General features: G+C 43.1%; 1 protein-coding gene across 1 annotated transcript; it reads right to left on the bottom strand.

Moving 5' to 3' along the window:
• Positions 1 to 13,292: 13,292 nt before the first annotated feature.
• On the bottom strand, positions 13,293 to 14,761 carry LOC311103268 (GTPase IMAP family member 9-like; the record flags this gene model as incomplete). Its single annotated transcript, XM_084144801.1, has 2 exons — positions 13,293 to 14,082; positions 14,541 to 14,761. 2 exons carry the CDS (start codon positions 14,759 to 14,761, stop codon positions 13,293 to 13,295), a joined length of 1,011 nt encoding a protein of 336 aa, XP_084000927.1.
• Between the last annotated feature and the right edge of the window lie 5,906 nt (positions 14,762 to 20,667).

Raw genomic sequence — 20,667 nt, 5'->3', positions numbered from 1 at the left:
ATCCCTTCCTGATACACGATACAATATACTTTATTGTCAATTTCCATGGAAAATACATTTAGAGAAGTCAGCATACAAATGCACAAACACAACACACTGTAATACACAGTTTAATGCAGTATAATACCTATATACTACATACAGGCCTATTCAGCAATAACAATGGCAATATCCCACTGGGCACACACTGGTTGAATCAACGTGAAATTACATTGAACCAAGGTGGAATAGACGTTGAATTGACATCTGTGCCCAGTGGGACGCAACAATGTATCAAATAGTGAATGATACTCACTCTTGTTGGATGCCATTTAATCTCCTTTATCCTCATAACTCTGCATCTTAACCTATTAAAACAACAATGTGTAAATGGTTAATGTGGAGGAAAGTAGTAGCCTGATGATGGGTGTGGTCAGAAAGTATTTGATGGGTGTGGTCAGAACGTATTTGATGGGTGTGGTCAGAACGTATTTGATGGGTGTGGTCAGAACGTATTTGATGGGTGTGGTCAGAACGTATTTGATGGGTGTGGTCAGAACGTATTTGATGGGTGTGGTCAGAACGTATTTGTATTTCTCATAAGACTTTGGGTTCAGGCCTATCAGGCCTTGATGCACCGCCTTGTACAGTTACATGGAAACAATCACAAGTACTTCACTGAATAAGAAAACAAAAAAACATGACGTATAACAATATACATAGGATATTTATAATCGAGAAGACAGGAATATTCAACCAATAGAAATAACAGTTTTACCGCTGGAATCATGTACATCCATTCCTTAGGGAATTTGCCGACTGAATTTCTGTCGACGATGTCGTTGGGTCTTGTACTCCGAAACTTTATTTATTCACACGTGCTAAAATAACAAACGATATCGTTTATCATTGCATAATAATCCAGTTCAAAATATAATTTAAATGAGAAGATATTGTTGATAAAACAAGTTTACTGGAGAACGGAGACCAAGTAGAGACTTTTGGACAAGGTGGATAATTGTATAATATAAGGCAGTTTATTCAGAGGTAAAGATATCTGGAATCGCGTGCACGGACCCGTTCGTCAATCTCGTAGGGAGATATCTGAGAGAGCCCCTAAACATTGTGTGCTGACATTTTATACAATAAAATGAAGTAGGTTGATTCTAGTAGTTCTGATCTTCTGATTGGTCCTGATGAGTTGGGTGAGGTCCCCTCCAGGTTAGTATCACTGTTGCATTGGCTCTGAGTCGGGTTCTCTGTCTTCAGATGTTCAGCCTAAGAGAAGGGGATTGTGTGTGTGTGTGTGTGTGTGTGTTTGTTATCAGTGATGATGTGTGTGTGTGTGTGTGTGTGTGTGTGTGTGTGTGTGTGTGTGTCCTCAGAGCAAGAACTCGTGAGTTGGAAGAACTGAGAGACCTATGGCGTGGGTGTTGTCCTTAGCCACCTGCTGATAAGGCTGACAAGATAGGACTCTTGTTCATTGTATTGAATACAAAGGCCCAACACAAAATGGGTCATGCACAAGATTTTAGTCAGACCAAGCTATAACATTATATATTTACTACGACAAATCCCTCTCTTCACGTCTCCCCAGAGACGTGACCAAGTAACAGTAAAGAAGGAAAACTTAAGACGTGACACAAGCTAACAGTGTAATTGGCAAAATAGGGAAAACTTTATCAGAAGATAAAGTTTTGATTCCCCCTCTTCACGTCTCACAAGAGACGTGACAAAAAGCTTAAATGCTGCAATTTGGCAAAATAGGGAAAACTTTATCAGAAGATAAAGTTTTAATTCCCCCTCTTCACGTCTCACAAGAGACGTGACACAAGCTAATAGTGCAATTGGCGAAATAGGGAAAACTTTATCAGAAGATAAAGTTTTACATTCCCCCTCTTCACGTCTCACAAGAGACGTGACAAAAAGCTTAAATGCTGCAATTGGCAAAATAGGGAAAACTTTATCAGAAGATAAAGTTTTACATTCCCCCTCTTCACGTCTCACAAGAGACGTGACAAAAAGCTTAAATGCTGCAATTGGCAAAATAGGGAAAACTTTATCAGAAGATAAAGTTTTACATTCCCCCTCTTCACGTCTCACAAGAGACGTGACAAAAAGCTTAAATGCTATTCATCATCCAGATATCCTTGGTCTGCATCGTCAATAGCAAGCAAAGGAAACATCTGACCGTTATCTGCAGGATTTGGATCAATAGCGGTGGTTATAATCCTGGTTGTCAACGTCCGTATGCATGGAATGCAACAGCATCCACAAAGCACTAGAATTGCAGCAAAAACAGAGATGGATACAAGTATAGAAGAAACAAGCGTTTTATATTTACCAAACGCATCCATCCAAGAGTCCCACATTGAAGTATCCACCCCTGAGTGGCTCTTCATTTTGCCATTAAGAGTTCGTAACCCTTTCAGGGCGACAGTCAAGCTGCCATCTGTGGCTGTATTGTTGGGAATAAAGGTACAACATTGTTCACCAAACATAGCACATACTCCTCCTTTTTCAGCCAGGAGCATGTCGACAGCAATACGATTTTGGAAAGCCATGAGAGAGGTTGCAGCCAACTGGCCATGCACCGCCTCAAAACCTTGTTGTGTCCAATTGCCTAATTTTTGAACATTAATGTATGTAGTTAATTCTATCGAGTTTTTATTAATGGTATAACAGTCAGCACCCAAAAGACACTAACTGTACTCCATGTACCCATGTTCAAGGACAGTTTCACAGACAACAAAGAGAGAGTGTTCTTATCAGCCTGTTATGTGAAACAATCCATATCAGTACAGTGCTCCTCCTTAATGCATTCCTTCCAAGCTATTCATCACATACAGATCCAATTAAAAATAAAAGCCAACAATTTTATGGTGTCACTCTAAACAGAGTATAATCACCCTTAAGAATAACAGGATATGGAAATTAAATCACAACATTTAATGTTAATTAAAAATAAAAATAATAATGTTAACCCTCTATTCCTCCCCTACACCTAACATGTACTGAGTTGGCTACCAGCCACCCAGGAATCCTTTACCTTCACATCAGGAAGAATAAACAATCACAGTGGTTAGTAAAAACATAAGGTAATAAATGAGCAAGAACTGAAAATAAATGCGTGTATGTATTTTACTAGGCAAAACATGGATCATCCAGCTTGGTCTCAGAGTCAGTAGCAGAGTCACCTGCATCATCCTGGGCCGGTAACAACAGCATCATACCTGACGCCTGCACCACTCCTACCACTGACCTCCTGAGACAGGGGACGATGCAAGCAGCACAACACATTAACAGCAAAAACACAATTACTAGGGTCAGAAATCCAGTAACCACCATAGAAGAGTACTCACCAAACCAGTCACTCAGCCAGGAAATAAGGCAACATCCACAAAGAACAAGTATACCCATAGAGGCCATAAGTTCACCCAGAATAGTCACAACAATAGTTTTCCATTTACCAAATATGTTATCAAACCAACCGTCTATGGAGCTATCAATACCAGAGTTCTCAACCAGTTCGTTCTCCAGCGTGGTGATGGTCACTCAAGCGCTTTGGTCACGGGCCCGTCCGGTGCTATATTGTTGGAGATGAAAGTACAGCACATATATCCAAACAGAACACAAACCCCGTCCCGCTCAGCCAAAAGCATATCTAAAGCTATTCTATTCTGCCATGTCATTAAGCTAGTTGCCGCTGTCTGCTCAGCTAATCCCTTTATTGCATCACGAGTGTGGTTTATAAATATTTTGCTGGTTATATTAAATATAATTTATCCAATCTACATTTTTATTAATTGTTGACCACCAGAAAATACTTGATTCAAACCCAGCTGCGATCTGATTGTGGATCCCATCAATATATATCCTTTCATCAAAGGATCCCGGGAGGAGGTCCTACTTTCTATGTGACAACTCACCAGTCTCTGACACGTTTGATTGTTTGCATATGTAGGTGAGTTCACAATCAGTTATCACCACACATCCATCAGATGTCAGCACGGGTCTGGTTTTTTGGCTCCTAAAATCCTCTCGCTGCAACAAAGAGGAGAGATTAGTCATGGTCTCTTTAGGTGTAACATTCTCTGTGTGGGAGCAGGAGCTAAAAGGCCCTACCCTGTATCCTATCCTTACTAGTCCTAGAAAAACAATTAGAATCCCCTTTGACTTCAAACTGAGGCAACCCAGGTCGGGATGACTTTGTTATCGGGGGAAACAGATAGTGCAAGTTACCATAAGACTCTTTCACCACATTCCCAGGTGGCTAGCATGGAGGAAAAACCTGACAGAGAGTTAAAGCCTGTCAAGGGGAACGGAGTAGTTGTTAACCCTGGTTTGGCTGTCCCACAGGCAAAACAGTCCTCTTTAGACATCGTTTTTGCCATATACTGAATCCATTCCAACCACAGGTTAAGATTTCTATACCCCGTTTCCACCTGTACTACTTCCTCCAGGTCTATAGTTTTGCACTATCTTTATCACAGCCCCGGTCTCACTACCTCCCTCAGAGAGGTTTACTCTAGAATTTCCCCTTTCCCTACGTCTAGCTGTCTCCTATGCCTTTTCAACTTGTGTTAGGTTAACTACCACTTCTGGCTGAAACAGGAGGGTCCGTGTGTGCTAGGAATATGGCCCCCACAATCAGACAGCTACCTACCGTCGGGAGACCTGTGAATCCCCACCCTTGCCCTGAGAACATGTCAGATGCCAGAGGCCAACCCATTGCTTTACCTTCTATCGAACTCACACAGGGATGATCAGACAGGGTAAGGGAATCTTCGTTAAGGAGCCAACCCCCGAGCCCTAGTGGTAATCGGATCTTTCTCCTAACTCTGTGTTTGTTCGTCAGGTGTAGCTGGTTTTGCCTTTTTACAGTGTGTGACATGGACCCAGATGGATCTCTCAGCTATTCTGCTGGCAAAGGCAGTACTTGGTAGGGCCCTTCCCGCCAGGCCTGATTCAGTCTCCTGGTTAGATAGAGTGGGTCACCTTCTCCTTTAGTTCACCTGTGGGGCACAAAACTTCTGACATACAGGTGTGGTTAATAAACTATCATACATGTTTTTTTTTAAAAGTATTTTGTCCTCTCCTTCGTATATATTTAATATTTAATCCAACCATCCCCCTCTTTGACACATGATTTGGCCATGTGTCAATATTACCACCTACCTAAACAATCACTTTAGTTAATATTGGTATTTCATTATCCAATTGCCATTCCTCCACTCTCTCTTCTGTTATTTATGGTTCAAATCAAATATATTATTACCAAATTATAATCTTCTTCACAATTTTCACAGTACTATAAATTACCCTCAACTTAGTAAAATAAACTATCTTAAAGTCCTCCTCTCATGCCTTTAGAATTTACTAGTGTGGATGATTAAAATAACACCAGAATGTTAAAACAGAGTTCAGAGGCCATTGAAATCATTTAACGAACTGTTTAATCCCATAGTATACTAAACAATTACCATTATTCTAAATATTTCATAAATGTTAGTTATCCCAAGTGTTCATTAAGTCCTCATGACATTCATTCTCATAAGAAATCATATATACCCCAAACTCAGCCAAAACCTAAAAAACTCCATAAAATTCACTGTGTGCTTCTCTAAGACCTATCACCCTTGACCTGCTGAAAACCCTCCAAAATTGAAACAACAAGGCTTTATAAACATCATACTAGGTGTGTTGTTTTCTAAACTTCTTATCCCGTCACTGGCCGAAACCAGCAATGTATTCTTGGCGCTGACTCAGACTTATCTCTGATGTCCCTCCCTCGTACACAAAGAATTTTCAATAATTTATTATTAGGAATTATTTCGCAAAAGATATTATTGTTTTTCAGTTATTCGAGTTATTATATATTTTCCCAAAAGGTATCAGAATCGCCCTTTTGGAACAATATATTAACAAACTCGAGCGCTTCCAAAATAATTATCTATTTAATTTTGGGAATTATTTTGCAAAAGTTATTATTGTTTTTCAGTTATTCGAGTTATTATATATTTTCCCAAAAGGTATCAGAATCGCCCTTTTGGAACAATATATTAACAAACTCGAGCGCTCCTAAAATAATTATCAATTTAATTTTAGAATTTAGGGAAATACCAACACCACAAGAGGGAAAAAGTACAAGTCAGCTTTCAGCGTAGCGGCTGCATAACATGCCGAATAGGACTCGGTGGTCCTCTTAAAAGTTATCAACTAGTTAGTCTCATGAAACGGCCAATCTTACACAACATTCAGGTTAACATTTCAACATTTACATTTGCATTACATATCAGCATCAACACATTAATTCAGTTTGAGTTCCTCACAGTACATCTAGTTGAGTGCCAAGTCAACCATTGCCCGACTATCTGAACTTGTATTTTTTTTTATTTTATTTTATTGATTCTCCTCAAGGAGACTCCCAGTCGTTTAAACCATTCAACTGGCGTCTAGTCGGGAGAACCTTTTCTGGACTTGGATTCTCACGGAATTAACTCAACCCGACTATCTGAATCTTTTTATCAAGCCACCAGATCCTTCTCTTGTGGATCAAATAAAAGGGTCCATTTCTTGTGAACCAAACCTCTGTAATAGGCTCCTCACTAGAGAGCCACACTTCAACAGAAAATAAAAGTCGGTCCTTCTCTTGTGAACCACTGTAACTAGACTTCTTCTCTTAGAGTCACATTTCAACAGTAAAAACCTAAGATTTATCAGCATCAACAGCAAAAATAAAAGGGTCCTTCTCTCGTGAACCACACCTCTGTAACTAGACTCCTCACCTAGAGAGTCACATTTCAACAGTAAAAATAAAAGGGTCCTTCTCTTGTGAACCACTGTAACTAGACTCCTCACCTAGAGAGTCACATTTCAACAGTAAAAACCTAAAGAATTCAGATATCTTTACACATGTGCCTTTTGAGTCATAATAGATATGTTATAAATTTAACAGTAATCCATACTCACGCTCAGTACTACTGATCTTAATTTTGGTTTATCCTATAATACAATATGCAGATTTTGTTTTAACAGGTTCTGCTTACCTTTGTATTGACGGCCGTCTAGATCAGTTTCCTGAGGCGAGCTGGATTCCCGGCTGCTCCTGCGAACAGGTCACCCGTCCTTTCTGATCCGTCTCTTACTTGTCTCCTTTCTCTATCAACTTTCTATGGACCGAATTCAGAGAAGAAAACCATCCTCTGCTACCAATTTTGTTGATAAAACAAGTTTACTGGAGAACGGAGACCAAGTAGAGACTTTTGGACAAGGTGGATAATTGTATAATATAAGGCAGTTTATTCAGAGGTAAAGATATCTGGAATCGCGTGCACGGACCCGTTCGTCAATCTCGTAGGGAGATATCTGAGAGAGCCCCTAAACATTGTGTGCTGACATTTTATACAATAAAATGAAGTAGGTTGATTCTAGTAGTTCTGATCTTCTGATTGGTCCTGATGAGTTGGGCGAGGTCCCCTCCAGGTTAGTATCACTGTTGCATTGGCTCTGAGTCGGGTTCTCTGTCTTCAGATGTTCAGCCTAAGAGAAGGGGATTGTGTGTGTGTGTGTGTGTGTGTGTGTGTGTGTGTGTTTGTTATCATTGATGATGTGTGTGTGTGTGTTTATCAGTGATGATGTGTGTGTGTGTGTGTGTGTGTGTGTGTGTGTGTGTGTGTGTGTGTGTGTGTGTGTGTGTGTGTGTGTGTGTGTGTCCTCAGAGCAAGAACTCGTGAGTTGGAAGAACTGAGAGACCTATGGCGTGGGTGTTGTCCTTAGCCACCTGCTGATAAGGCTGACAAGATAGGACTCTTGTTCATTGTATTGAATACAAAGGCCCAACACAAAATGGGTCATGCACAAGATTTTAGTCAGACCAAGCTATAACATTATATATTTACTACGACAATATAGGCATATACAAATCTGATCATATCTGTTTGAACTGTAAGCTACATTGTTAGAGTAAAACTGCAGAACTGTAGGCTACACTTTGAGTAAAATCGAAAGTGATATCTATGGCTACCGTAAAGTAGAATGCATTGCCGGAATAGCGGGTGCCGTGGATAGGCGGAGTTTACTCATTTTAAACCATTCCATTGGTTGTAATCCTAAAGTTAAATCTCCACTCAAGAAAAAGTTAACTCGCACAATGTTTGACACCTTGTTTTGCCCTTTAAATAATACAGTCAGAAACAACAACTGCGCACACCGTGTGGCAGAACAAGTGATGTTTTTACACATCATTGGGCAATGATTTTTTTTAACACATCATTGCGCAGAACCCATGACAGACAATTTCAAAGTTAATCAATGAGACTATCTCTTATCACAGACGTAACTAGGGAGTCAATCTCACAGACAGGTCAACCAGGAGAGACAGACTCCAACGTTGCTAGGGAGTCAGTCTCACAGACAGGCCAACCAGGAGAGACAGACTCCAACGTTGCTAGGGAGTCAGTCTCACAGACAGGCCAACCAGGAGAGACTCCAACGTCTGTGATAAGAGATTGTCTCTCCTGGTTGACCTGTCTGTGAGACTGTACACTACAGTTTAGTATGTGGACGATCAGATCTGTGCTTGAACACAATAAATATAGTACAACAAATGGTCAGACAATTTATTAGGAATTGAATGGAGATCCATACCAGAAACCCATAGGGATCTTACAGTTTCACATCTTACAAAAACACACTCCTAAATATCTACATTTCGACGGATTATATGCATTTTTGGTGTGACATATATTGGTATGAGATAAACTTACGTGTATGAATTGCAAAGCCAACTTGTCCATATACAGTGCCTTCAGAAAGTATTCACACCCCTTTACTTTTTCCACATTTCGTTGTGTTACAGTCTGAATTTAAAATGGATTAAATTGAGATTTTGTGTCACTGGCCTACACACAATACCCCATAATGTCAAAGTGGAATTATGTTTATCGAAATTTTTACAAATTAATAAAAAATGAAAAGCTGAAATGTCTTGAGTCAATAATTATTCAAACAGTTTGTTATGGCAAGTCTAAATAAGTTCAGGAGTAAATATTTGCTTAACAAGTCACATAATTAGTTGCATAAGTCACTGTGTGCAGTAATAGTGGTTCATATGCTTTTTGAATGACTACCTCATCTCTGTACACCACACATACAATTATCTGTAAGGTCCCTCAGTCGAGCAGTGAATTTCAAAGAGATTCAACCACAAAGACCAGGGAGGTTTTCCAATGCCTCACAAAGAAGGGCACCTATTGGTAGAAAAAAATAAAGAAATAAAAGCAGACATTGAATATCCCTTTGAGCATGGTGATGTTATTAATTACACTTCGGATGGTGTATCAATACACCCAGTCACTACAAAGATACAGGCGTTCTTCCTAACTCAGTTGCCGGAGAGGAAGGAAACCGCTCAGGGATTTCACCATGAGGTCAATGGTGACTTTAAAACAGTTACAGAGTTGACAGGCTGTGATAGGAGAAAACTGAGGATGGATCAACAACATTGTAGTAGAACTGTCTAATGATAACATTAAGGGGCAAAATATTAAGGAATTAGAGATAAAAGTATCAATGTATGCCGGTGATTCAAGTTTTCTCTTGAGTTCTCAATCTTCAACCTTGAAGGGCCTCATTGAGGGCCTGGATAATGTATCCAGTTTCTTTGGACTAAAACCCAACTATGATAAGTGTACTATATTACGGATACAGTTTCTAAAAGATACAGACTTTAAATTGTCATGAGATTTCCCGATTACATGGGCGGATGGTGAAGTCCATGTGCTTGATGTACATGTCCAGGAAAAGTTTAGAGATCTTGCAACTATTAACTTTTATCGAAAACTTAGCAAAATGGATAGAATCTTGAAACCGTGGAAAGGAACACACCTATCCATTTACGGGAAGAGAACCCTGATTATTTATCTAGTGATATTGCAGTTTACATATTTAATCATGGCTCTACCAGGAAAGGGTTTGACAGCAATACCGTATTAAATTTGAGTCAGTTGGGAACAGGTTTTTGATGTCCCAATTCCTTGGTATCGGGTCTATGAACTGACACATAAAACAACAATTGATTGACACATCACATCTGTTCGTTTCAATTGAAGCTATTATATACAGTAAGAATGCTCAATACATGGGCCATTGAACAGTCAGCCCAGTACAGACTCTGCCACACGGAAACAGAATCAATATAACATATTTTCTGGTACTGTCCATCGGTGGCCCGCTTTTGGAGTCAGGTCCAGGAATGGTTGTTATGTCATAATATCAGGTTTCAGATGGACCTGCAAACTGTATTGTTAAGGGCTCTGAAAAACCACGATCAGTCAATGGGAAATATCATTATACTCTTGGGTAAAGTATTTATTTTTAGGGAGGTTCAGGACCCTCGTAAGGCATCATAGTAAAATGGAGGGATGTATTGCAAAAATAAATAGAAAAATTGCATTATACTGGGAAAGATGGGTTAATCTGTGGACATGGGAGGGTTGGAGTTCAGATCAGAATGGCATTATACTGGGAAAGATGGGTTAATCTGTGGACATGGGAGGGTTGGAGTTCAGATCAGAATGGCATTATACTGGGAAAGATGGGTTAATCTGTGGACATGGGAGGGTTGGAGTTCAGATCAGAATGGCATTATACTGGGAAAGATGGGTTAATCTGTGGACATGGGAGGGTTGGAGTTCAGATCAGAATGGCATTATACTGGGAAAGATGGGTTAATCTGTGGACATGGGAGGGTTGGAGTTCAGATCAGAATGGCATTATACTGGGAAAGATGGGTTAATCTGTGGACATGGGAGGGTTGGAGTTCAGATCAGAATGGCATTATACTGGGAAAGATGGGTTAATCTGTGGACATGGGAGGGTTGGAGTTCAGATCAGAATGGCATTATACTGGGAAAGATGGGTTAATCTGTGGACATGGGAGGGTTGGAGTTCAGATCAGAATGGCATTATACTGGGAAAGATGGGTTAATCTGTGGACATGGGAGGGTTGGAGTTCAGATCAGAATGGCATTATACTGGGAAAGATGGGTTAATCTGTGGACATGGGAGGGTTGGAGTTCAGATCAGAATGGCATTATACTGGGAAAGATGGGTTAATCTGTGGACATGGGAGGGTTGGAGTTCAGATCAGAATGGCATTATACTGGGAAAGATGGGTTAATCTGTGGACATGGGAGGGTTGGAGTTCAGATCAGAATGGCATTATACTGGGAAAGATGGGTTAATCTGTGGACATGGGAGGGTTGGAGTTCAGATCAGAATGGCATTATACTGGGAAAGATGGGTTAATCTGTGGACATGGGAGGGTTGGAGTTCAGATCAGAATGGCATTATACTGGGAAAGATGGGTTAATCTGTGGACATGGGAGGGTTGGAGTTCAGATCAGAATGGCATTATACTGGGAAAGATGGGTTAATCTGTGGACATGGGAGGGTTGGAGTTCAGATCAGAATGGCATTATACTGGGAAAGATGGGTTAATCTGTGGACATGGGAGGGTTGGAGTTCAGATCAGAATGGCATTATACTGGGAAAGATGGGTTAATCTGTGGACATGGGAGGGTTGGAGTTGGATAATAAGGGGGATTGGAAATCATGCAAACAATTAAATTGATAGAACCTACAAACACTCCCCCCCCCAAAAAAACAACAACAACAACAACAACAACAACAACAAACAACAAGAACATTGTAGTTACTCCACTATACTAATCTAAATGACAGAGTGAAAAGAAGGAAGCCTGTACAGAATAAAAAATATTCCAAAACATGCATCTTGTTTGCAATAAGGCACTAAAGTAAAACTATGTCCTGAATACAAAGTGTTATGTTTGGGGCAAATCCAACACATCACTGGGTACCACTCTTCATATTTTCAAACATGGTGGTGGCTGCATCATGCTATAGGTATGCTTGTGATCGGCAAGGACTAGGGAGTTTTTTAGGATAAAAATAAACGGAATAGCCTGGGTCAGTTTGCTTTCCGACAGACACTAGGAGACAAATTCACCTTTCAGCAGGACAATAAACTAAATATACACTGTTGCTTACCAAGACAACATTGAATGTTCCTGAGTGGCCTAGTTACAGTTCTGACTTAAATCGGCTTGAAAATCTATGGCAAGACTAGAAAATGTCTGTCTAGCAATGATCAACTACCAACTTGGCAGAGCGTGAATCATTTTACAAAGAATAATGTGCAAATATTGTACAATCCAGGTGTGCAAAGCTCTTAGAGACTTACCCAGAAAGATTCACAGCTGTAAAAGCTGCCAAAGGTGATTCTAACATATATTGACTCAGGGGTTTGAATACTTATGTAATCAAGATATATTAGTGTTTTATTTTTCATATATATATATTTGTTTTACAAATGTTACACATTTTCTTCCACTTTAACATTACAGAGTATTTTGTGTAGATCGTTGACAAAAAAATGACAATTAAATCCATTTTAATCTCACCTTGTAACACAACAAAATCTGGAAAAAGTCAAGGGGTGTGAATACTTTCTGAAGGCACTGTAGCAGCCTACTGAATAACTAGCCTCAACTCTCCCATGTAGCAGCCTACTGAATAAATAGCCTCATGGTAAAGTATAACTATTTCAAGTGAACCTAGATCTATTAACTATTCAGTATAAGCCTAAAATACTACTTCAACTTGCACACACATACCATTGCTGCATTCATAACATGTCGGAACTAGGTAACTAGCTCTTGGGAACTCGTAGTGAGATGACACCTGAGTTTCACACTTGGAAAGTATCAGAGTTAACTAATAGGAAGCTCTACGCGAATAACTTCCGTTCATTTTCACTCCTGGGTTCCGAGTTTCCGTCATGAATGCAGCATGTTTGTAGCAGTGGTTTATAGTTGAGCCGGATAGAGGGACACTATCTATCACACAATCACAGACAGTTCTAGTTATTCAATATGACTATTAGTGGCAGCGACTATCTGTTTAATATACAGTAAAGATACAGTACCGTGATGTGAAGCCTAATACAAAGCTAAAAGGATAAAAGCATAGACAGGAGTCTGGAAGAAGTGAAGTGGTTCCTCAATCCATTTGTACAAATGGCACAACAGTGCCAACAGGACAGACATTTTCTGTGTCCCAAATGGTCATCTTATAGTGCACTACTTTTGACCATGCTCTATGGGTCATGGTTAAAAGTAGTGTACTACATAGATAATAGGGTGCAATTTGAGACACAGCCATTCCACCAATCAGCACTCAGTACCTAACCCTCTGGTTTCACTGTTCCAGTCACAAACACGTCCTCCATGTCATGAACGAGGTGGCCTGAAGAAGCGGTTGATGAACACGGTGTTGAAGTTAGTAGCGTGTGGTCCCACTCTATCCTCCAGGTGTTCTATCGCTACCTGGGCCGTCCCACCCGCCGACCCACCCATCAGCCCTCCGAGAGCACCTCCCATCGTCATCCCCATCGCACCCGCCACCGCCCCCATCGCCATCCCCATGGCGGCCCCCGCTGCCAGCCCTAACCCCGCCCCTACGGCGAGCGATGTCCTCAACCATCCGTTGTCCATCTCGGCTTTAGCCCTGATCTCTGCTCCCACGCTGCTGTTGTAGGCGTCCATCTGCCAGCGCAGCGCCTCCCCCCGGTACTGCTGCTCCAGCTCCCTCCACGCCTCCTCCGTCTCCGCCGCCCTCTTCTTCAGCAGCTTCCTCTCTTCCTTCCTCACGCTCTCCTCCGCCTGCCCGTAGGAGCGGCTGGTGTAGTGCTGCCCGCCCAAGGTCGCCAGCATCCGTTCAATCTTCTGGAGGAGCTCCTTGTCTCGAGAACGGTCCCTCCAGTTCTTGTTGAAGACGTGGTAGCGCCCACCACACTGCTCGATGAGCGCCCGGATGTGCCAGTCAGTGCTGACCCGGTTCTCCAGTGCCAGAATATCTACGTCCCCCTCGTAGGCCAGGAGGACCATGGTGTGGGAAAGGGCATCTTCACCGAAACGCTTCACCATCAGCTTGGGCGTCTTGACGTCGTTGGGGCAGATCTGCTCCAGGTCAAAGGCCATGAGCAGGGCGTGAGGGCCGGGGGCTGACAGACATTTGCACCTAAATCAAATCAAATTTTATTTACAGTGTTATATCACATGAAAATGCTGCAAAACACTTTACAGAAAAAGTGTAGCCTAAACGTTTACAATTGCACCTGCGGGGAGACAATACAGTGACTACAATCAAGAAAGAAAAAGCTGTTTGTCTTGTATTGTCTTGTGTTGTATTGTCTAGTGTTGTGTTGTATTGTGTAGTGTTGTGTTGTATTGTGTTGTATTTTGTTGGATTGTATAGTGTTGTATTGTCTTGTGTTGTATTGTCTTGTGTTGTGTTGTGTTGTCTTGTGTTGTCTTGTGTTGTGTTGTATTGTGTTGTGTTGTATTGTGTTGTATTGTGTTGTATTGTGTTGTATTGTGTTGTATTTTGTTGGATTGTATAGTGTTGTATTGTCTTGTATTGTATTGTCTTGTGTTGTGTTGTCGCATCAAATTACAGCACAATGTTATCTTTGCCACCTCTTCATCTCTGTCTTCATCTTAGTGCGGGACAGGTGCTTCCCGTAGAGGTTGGGTCCGTTGACCACAGCGACACGCGTCCCGGCCAGGTCCCCCAGGTTCTTCCTGCTCTGGACGATGCTGGTGACGTCCTTGGAGAACTCCTCCCGCCCCAGGATAGAGTTGGTCAGGGAGAACTGAGACGGGCCACTGGACCCCACCACCAGGATCCGCAACTCCATATCAGTGGACTGAGCTGCCGGGACAACAAATAACTTTTGATGGTTAACAGCTATAGAAAGGTTTACTAAGGTCAGTTAAAGATCAGTCGAACTACATATCAGTGTCCGGAGAAGATCATGTGTTCACCTTTCATCAGGCTAATCATTTGATCATCAACAGCTATGGAAAGGTAAATCAGATCAAATATCAGTGCCTATTGCCGGGACAACAAAGACCAACAAAATACGCTTTCACCTTTCATCAAATATTTTCACAATCACAGCTATGTTGAGGTCTCTTTAATGAGAAACAAAAAAGTCAAGAAATATGTTTTCACTTTTCATTGGATAAAGACCATTATATCATTAACAACAGGGTTGCTGTCAATTCTAATTGAAGGCAGTCAATTCAGGAAGTAAACTGACATCACAATCCAATAATAAAGGGCATTTATTTTCAATGACTCATCAATAAACTGACAAGTAGAAGCTATTTATTTAAAAAGTTAAAATGTATTTATTTTAAATTCAAATCACCTCCTGAATTGACTGCCTTCCATTTGAATTGACCCTGTTTAAAAGCTAAAAAGACTATTCTAATTGACACCGACCCTGTTTAACAGTTAAAAAGACCATTCTACTCATCTCATTTGTACAGTGGGGAAAACAAGTATTTAGTCAGCCACCAATTGTGCAAGTTCTCCCACTTAAAAAGATGAGAGAGGCCTGTAATTTTCATCATAGGTACACTGTCACGCCCTGACTCAGGGGACGGTTATTTGTTGAGTCAGGGTGTGTATATTTCGTGTTGTGTTTATTTCTATGTTTAGTTTCTAGATCATTTAGATCTATGTTGGCCAGGGTGGTTCCCAATCAGAGGCAGCTGTAGCTCGTTGTCTCTGATTGGGGACCATACTTAGGCAGCCTTTTGGCACCAGTCTGTGTGGGATCTTGTTCCGTAAAGGTTTGTTTTGTGTAACCTAGGACTTCACGTATCGTTTGTTTGTTGTTTTGTGTCGTGTTAAGTACTTAATAAAATGTACGCTTATCACGCTGCGCCTTGGTCCTTCTCGTTAATGAACGATCGTGACAGAAGATCCCACCAATCCTGGATCAAGCAGCGTGATGAGCGAGAGTCTGGCAAGAGGGATGGAGGCCATGATCACGGGGGAGAGACAAGCCCAATTTTTTTTTAGGGGGGGGCTCAAGCCGTGGACGACGAGGCAGCAGGAGGCCGCGATAGAGCGGTTCAGCCGTTTAGCAGAGGAGGCCGCCAGATTAAGGGGGTCATTGGTGCAGAGGGAGCAGAAGGAAAGTGTAGAGGCACGGCGAGAGGAGCTGGTTAGGCAGCAGAAGGAGCGGGTGTTAATGAAGGAACCCAGTCCCGCTCCTCGCACTAATCAAGTGGTGCGTGTTGCCAGTCCGGTCCGGCCCGTTCCTGATTCCCGCACTAAGCCAGTGGTGGGTGTTCTCAGCCCAGTCCGGCCCGTTCCTGCTCCCCGCACCAAGCCAGTGGTGCGCGTCGTCAGCCCAGTCCGGCCCGTTCCTGCTCCCCGCACCAAGCCAGTGGTGCGCGTCGTCAGCCCAGTCCGGCCCGTTCCTGCTCCCCGCACCAAGCCAGTGGTGCGCGTCGTCAGCCCAGTCCGGCCCGTTCCTGCTCCCCGCACCAAGCCAGGGGTGCGCGTCGTCAGCCCAGTCCGGCCCGTTCCTGCTCCCCGCACCAAGCCAGTGGTGCGCGTCGTCAGCCCAGTCCGGCCCGTTCCTGCTCCCCGCACCAAGCCAGTGGTGCGCGTCGTCAGCCCGGTCCGGCCCGTTCCTGCTCCCCGCACCAAGCCAGGAGTGCGCGTCATCAGCCAGGTCCGGTACGTTCCTGCTCCCCGCACCAAGCCAGTGGTGCGTGTGTCCAGTCCGGCACGGCCCGTGTCTGTTCCACCGGTGCCTGGTCCGGCACCGGTCAGCTGCTCCACTCCGGAGCCAGAGCAATCCACTCCACCGGGGTCAGTCCAGCCCCGGTCAGCGGCTCCACTCCGGAGCCAGAGCAGTCCGCTCCACCGGTGCCTGATCCAGCTCCAGTCAGCGGTTCCAGACCAGACCAGGGGCGCAACGGGGAGGTGGAGAGTAAGTGGTGGTTACACCCGGAGCCGGATCCGCCTCCGAGGCGGAATGCCCACCCGGCCCCTACCCTATTAGGTTTATGTGGCGCGGTCGGAGTCCGCACCTTTGGGGGGGGGGGGGGGTACTGTCACGCCCTGACTCAGGGGACGGTTATTTGTTGAGTCAGGGTGTGTATATTTCGTGTTGTGTTTATTTCTATGTTTAGTTTCTAGATCGTTTAGATCTATGTTGGCCAGGGTGGTTCCCAATCAGAGGCAGCTGTAGCTCGTTGTCTCTGATTGGGGACCATACTTAGGCAGCCTTTTGGCACCAGTCTGTGTGGGATCTTGTTCCGTAAAGGTTTCACGTATCGTTTGTTTGTTGTTTTGTGTCGTGTTAAGTACTTAATAAAATGTACGCTTATCACGCTACGCCTTGGTCCGTATCTTCCGTTAACGATCGTGACATACACGTCAACTATGACAGACAAAATGAGAAATACAAATCCAGAAAATCACATTGTAGGATGTTTTATGAATTTAAAAATAAAAATAATTGCAAATTATGGTGGAAAATAAGTATTTGGTCAATAACAAAAGTTTCTCAATATTTTGTTATATACCCTTTGTTGGCAATGACACAGGTCAAACGTTTTCTGTAAGTCTTCACAAGGTTTTCACACACTGTTGCTGGTATTTTGGCCCATTCCTCCATGCAGATCTCCTCTAGAGCAGTGATGTTTTGGGGCTGTCGCTGGGCAACACGGACTTTCAACTCCCTCCAAAGATTTTCTATGGTGTTGAGATCTGGAGACTGGCTAGGCCACTCCAGGACCTTGAAATGCTTCTTACGAAGCCACTCCTTCGTTGCCCGGGCGGTGTGTTTGGGATCATTGTCATGCTGAAAGACCCAGTCACGTTTCATCTTCAATGCCCTTGCTGATGGAAGGAGGTTTTCACTCAAAATCTCACGATACATGGCCCCATTCATTCTTTCCTTTACACGGATCAGTCGTCCTGGTCCCTTTGCAGAAAAACAGCCCCAACGCATGATGTTTCCACCCCCATGCTTCACAGTAGGTATGGTGTTCTTTGGATGCAACTCAGCATTCTTTGTCCTCCAAACACGACAAGTTGAGTTTTTACCAAAAAGTTATATTTTGGTTTCATCTGACCATATGCCATTCTCCCAATCCTCTTCTGGATCATCCAAATGCACTCTAGCAAACTTCAGACGGGCCTGGACATGTACTGGCTTAAGCAGGGGGACACGTCTGGCACTGCAGGATTTGAGTCCCTGGCGGCGTAGTGTGTTACTGATGGTAGGCTTTGTTACTTTGGTCCCAGCTCTCTGCAGGTCATTCACTAGGTCCCCCCGTGTGGTTCTGGGATTTTTGCTCACCGTTCTTGTGATCATTTTGACCCCACGGGGTGAGATCTTGCGTGGAGCCCCAGATCGAGGGAGATTATCAGTGGTCTTGCATGTCTTCCATTTCCTAATAATTGCTCCCACAGTTGATTTCTTCAAACCAAGCTGCTTACCTATTGCAGATTCAGTCTTCCCAGCCTGGTGCAGGTCTACAATTTTGTTTCTGGTGTCCTTTGACAGCTCTTTGGTCTTGGCCATAGTGGAGTTTGGAGTGTGACTGTTTGAGGTTGTGGACAGGTGTCTTTTATACTGATAACAAGTTCAAACAGGTGCCATTAATACAGGTAACGAGTGGAGGACAGAGGAGCCTCTTAAAGAAGAAATTACAGGTCTGTGAGAGCCAGAAATCTTGCTTGTTTGTAGGTGACCAAATACTTATTTTCCACCATAATTTGCAAATAAATTCATTAAAAATCCTACAATGTGATTTTCTGGATTTTTTTCCCTCAATTTGTCTGTCATAGTTGACGTGTACCTATGATGGAAATGACAGGCCTCTCTCATCTTTTTAAGTGGGAGAACTTGCACAATTGGTGGCTGACTAAATACTTTTTTCCCCCACTGTATATACTGCATTCTATTCTATAATATTCTACTGTATCTTAGTCCATGCCGCTCTGTCATTGCCTGTCCATATATGGACAATTTTTCTTAAATTCCATTACTTACTAGTTTTGTGTGTGTATTGGGTATATGTTGTGAAATTGTTAGATATTACTTGTTAGATATTACAGCACTGTCGGAGCTAGAAGCACAAGCATTTCGCTACACCCGCTATAACATCTGCTAAACACGTGTATGTGACAAATAAAATGTGATTTGATTTGATATGATTTGATATAGGGAATAGGGTGCCATTTGGGATGCAGCCAGGGACCAAAATGGAAACCAATCCATATGGGTTTCCAACAACACAAAAGTATAGGGTTAGTGTTTAGGTCAAAGATGGACCTTTTATACACGTTAACATGCTTACGGCTCACAGCAGCATTACGGTCAATTAAGGAAGCCTTGTCCAAGCCAGAACAGCCTACAGGGCAGGCAGGATCTCCTGTTTCTGTAACGTGAGGCAGCTTGATGGACCCCTGGACACCCCCTGGACACCCCCTGGACACCCCCTGGACAGGACGCTAGCGTCACAGTAAAAAGGGTTCATACATACATTCCATTGAAAAGTCACCCTTGGATTAACTGCCTACAATATGACAGTCAAAAGGATACATACATTATTCCGTTCCAAACTCACCCTCCTGCCTCCTGTGGCTGTGGTTGTGACTGTCCATCTCTCCCAGGCTGTTAATGGTACAGACAGAGAAACACTCCAGTACAGCTCTTCCACAGGCCAGGTTGTAGCTCTGCAGAGATGCACTCCCTCCTGCACTCCTTCACGGCTACACAGCTAAACTCCTACACTCCTGCACAAATCCTCTCTAGCAGGGCTCTGGTGTCCAGCCTTCCACGATGACTACTGGATCTCTGGCTGCAGAACCCACTGATACTGTACTGTACAGTACCCCTCCCTCCCTTCTCTCATCTCTCTCTCTTCTCTCTCTCTCTCTCTCTCTCTCTCTCTCTCTCTCTCTCTCTCTCTCTCTCTCTCTCTCTCTCTCTCTCTCTCTCTCTCTCTCTCTCTCTCTCTCTCTCTCTCTCACTCGCATCTCTCTCAATCACATTTCTCTCTCTCTCTCTTTATCTCTCACTCTCATCTATATATCTCTCTCTCTCTCTCACTCTCACTCTCATCTCTCTCTCTCTCTCTCTCTCTCTCTCTCTCTCTCTCTCTCTCTCTCACTCTCATCTATGTCTCTCTATCTCTCTCTCTCTCTCTCTCTCTCTCTCTCTCTCTCTCTCTCTCTCTCTCTCTCTCTCTCTCTCTCTCTCTCTCTCTCTCTCTCTCTCTCTCTCTCTCTCTCTCTCTATCACCCCTCCTTTCTCTCCCTCTATCTCTTTTTCTCTTTCCCTAGCTTCTCTCCCTCTGTCCTCATTGATCGTCCTCAGCCAATTTCATATTAGGTGGAAAATGCCCTTAGGTCAGGAGCCTGCTAAAATAAGAACCGTACTGTCACACACACACACACATACACACACACACACACACACACACACACACACACACACACACTGCAGCAGATATTTACTTGTCCCTTTTTTACTTGGCCTTACTGTCAAATTGAAAGGTAGACTCAGCACTAAGGAACCTTTAGAAGAGTGTGTGAAAAGTAGTGCACTATTCCCTTTATAGTTAACCTTTTTTGACCAGGGCCCATAGGTCTCTAGTCAAAAGTAGTGCACTATATAGGGAATAGGGTGCCATTTGGGACACGTAGCGTATGAACTGAGAGGCTGCCGCAGAAGTCAGCATCAGCTGTCACGTTGCTGCAGGAGAGAGAAGAGAACGTGTCATA

The sequence above is a fragment of the Coregonus lavaretus genome (assembly GCF_964263955.1).
Source record: "Coregonus lavaretus genome assembly, chromosome: 28".
NCBI lineage: Eukaryota > Metazoa > Chordata > Actinopteri > Salmoniformes > Salmonidae > Coregonus > Coregonus lavaretus.
This window is presented reverse-complemented; position numbering and strand designations above follow the sequence as displayed.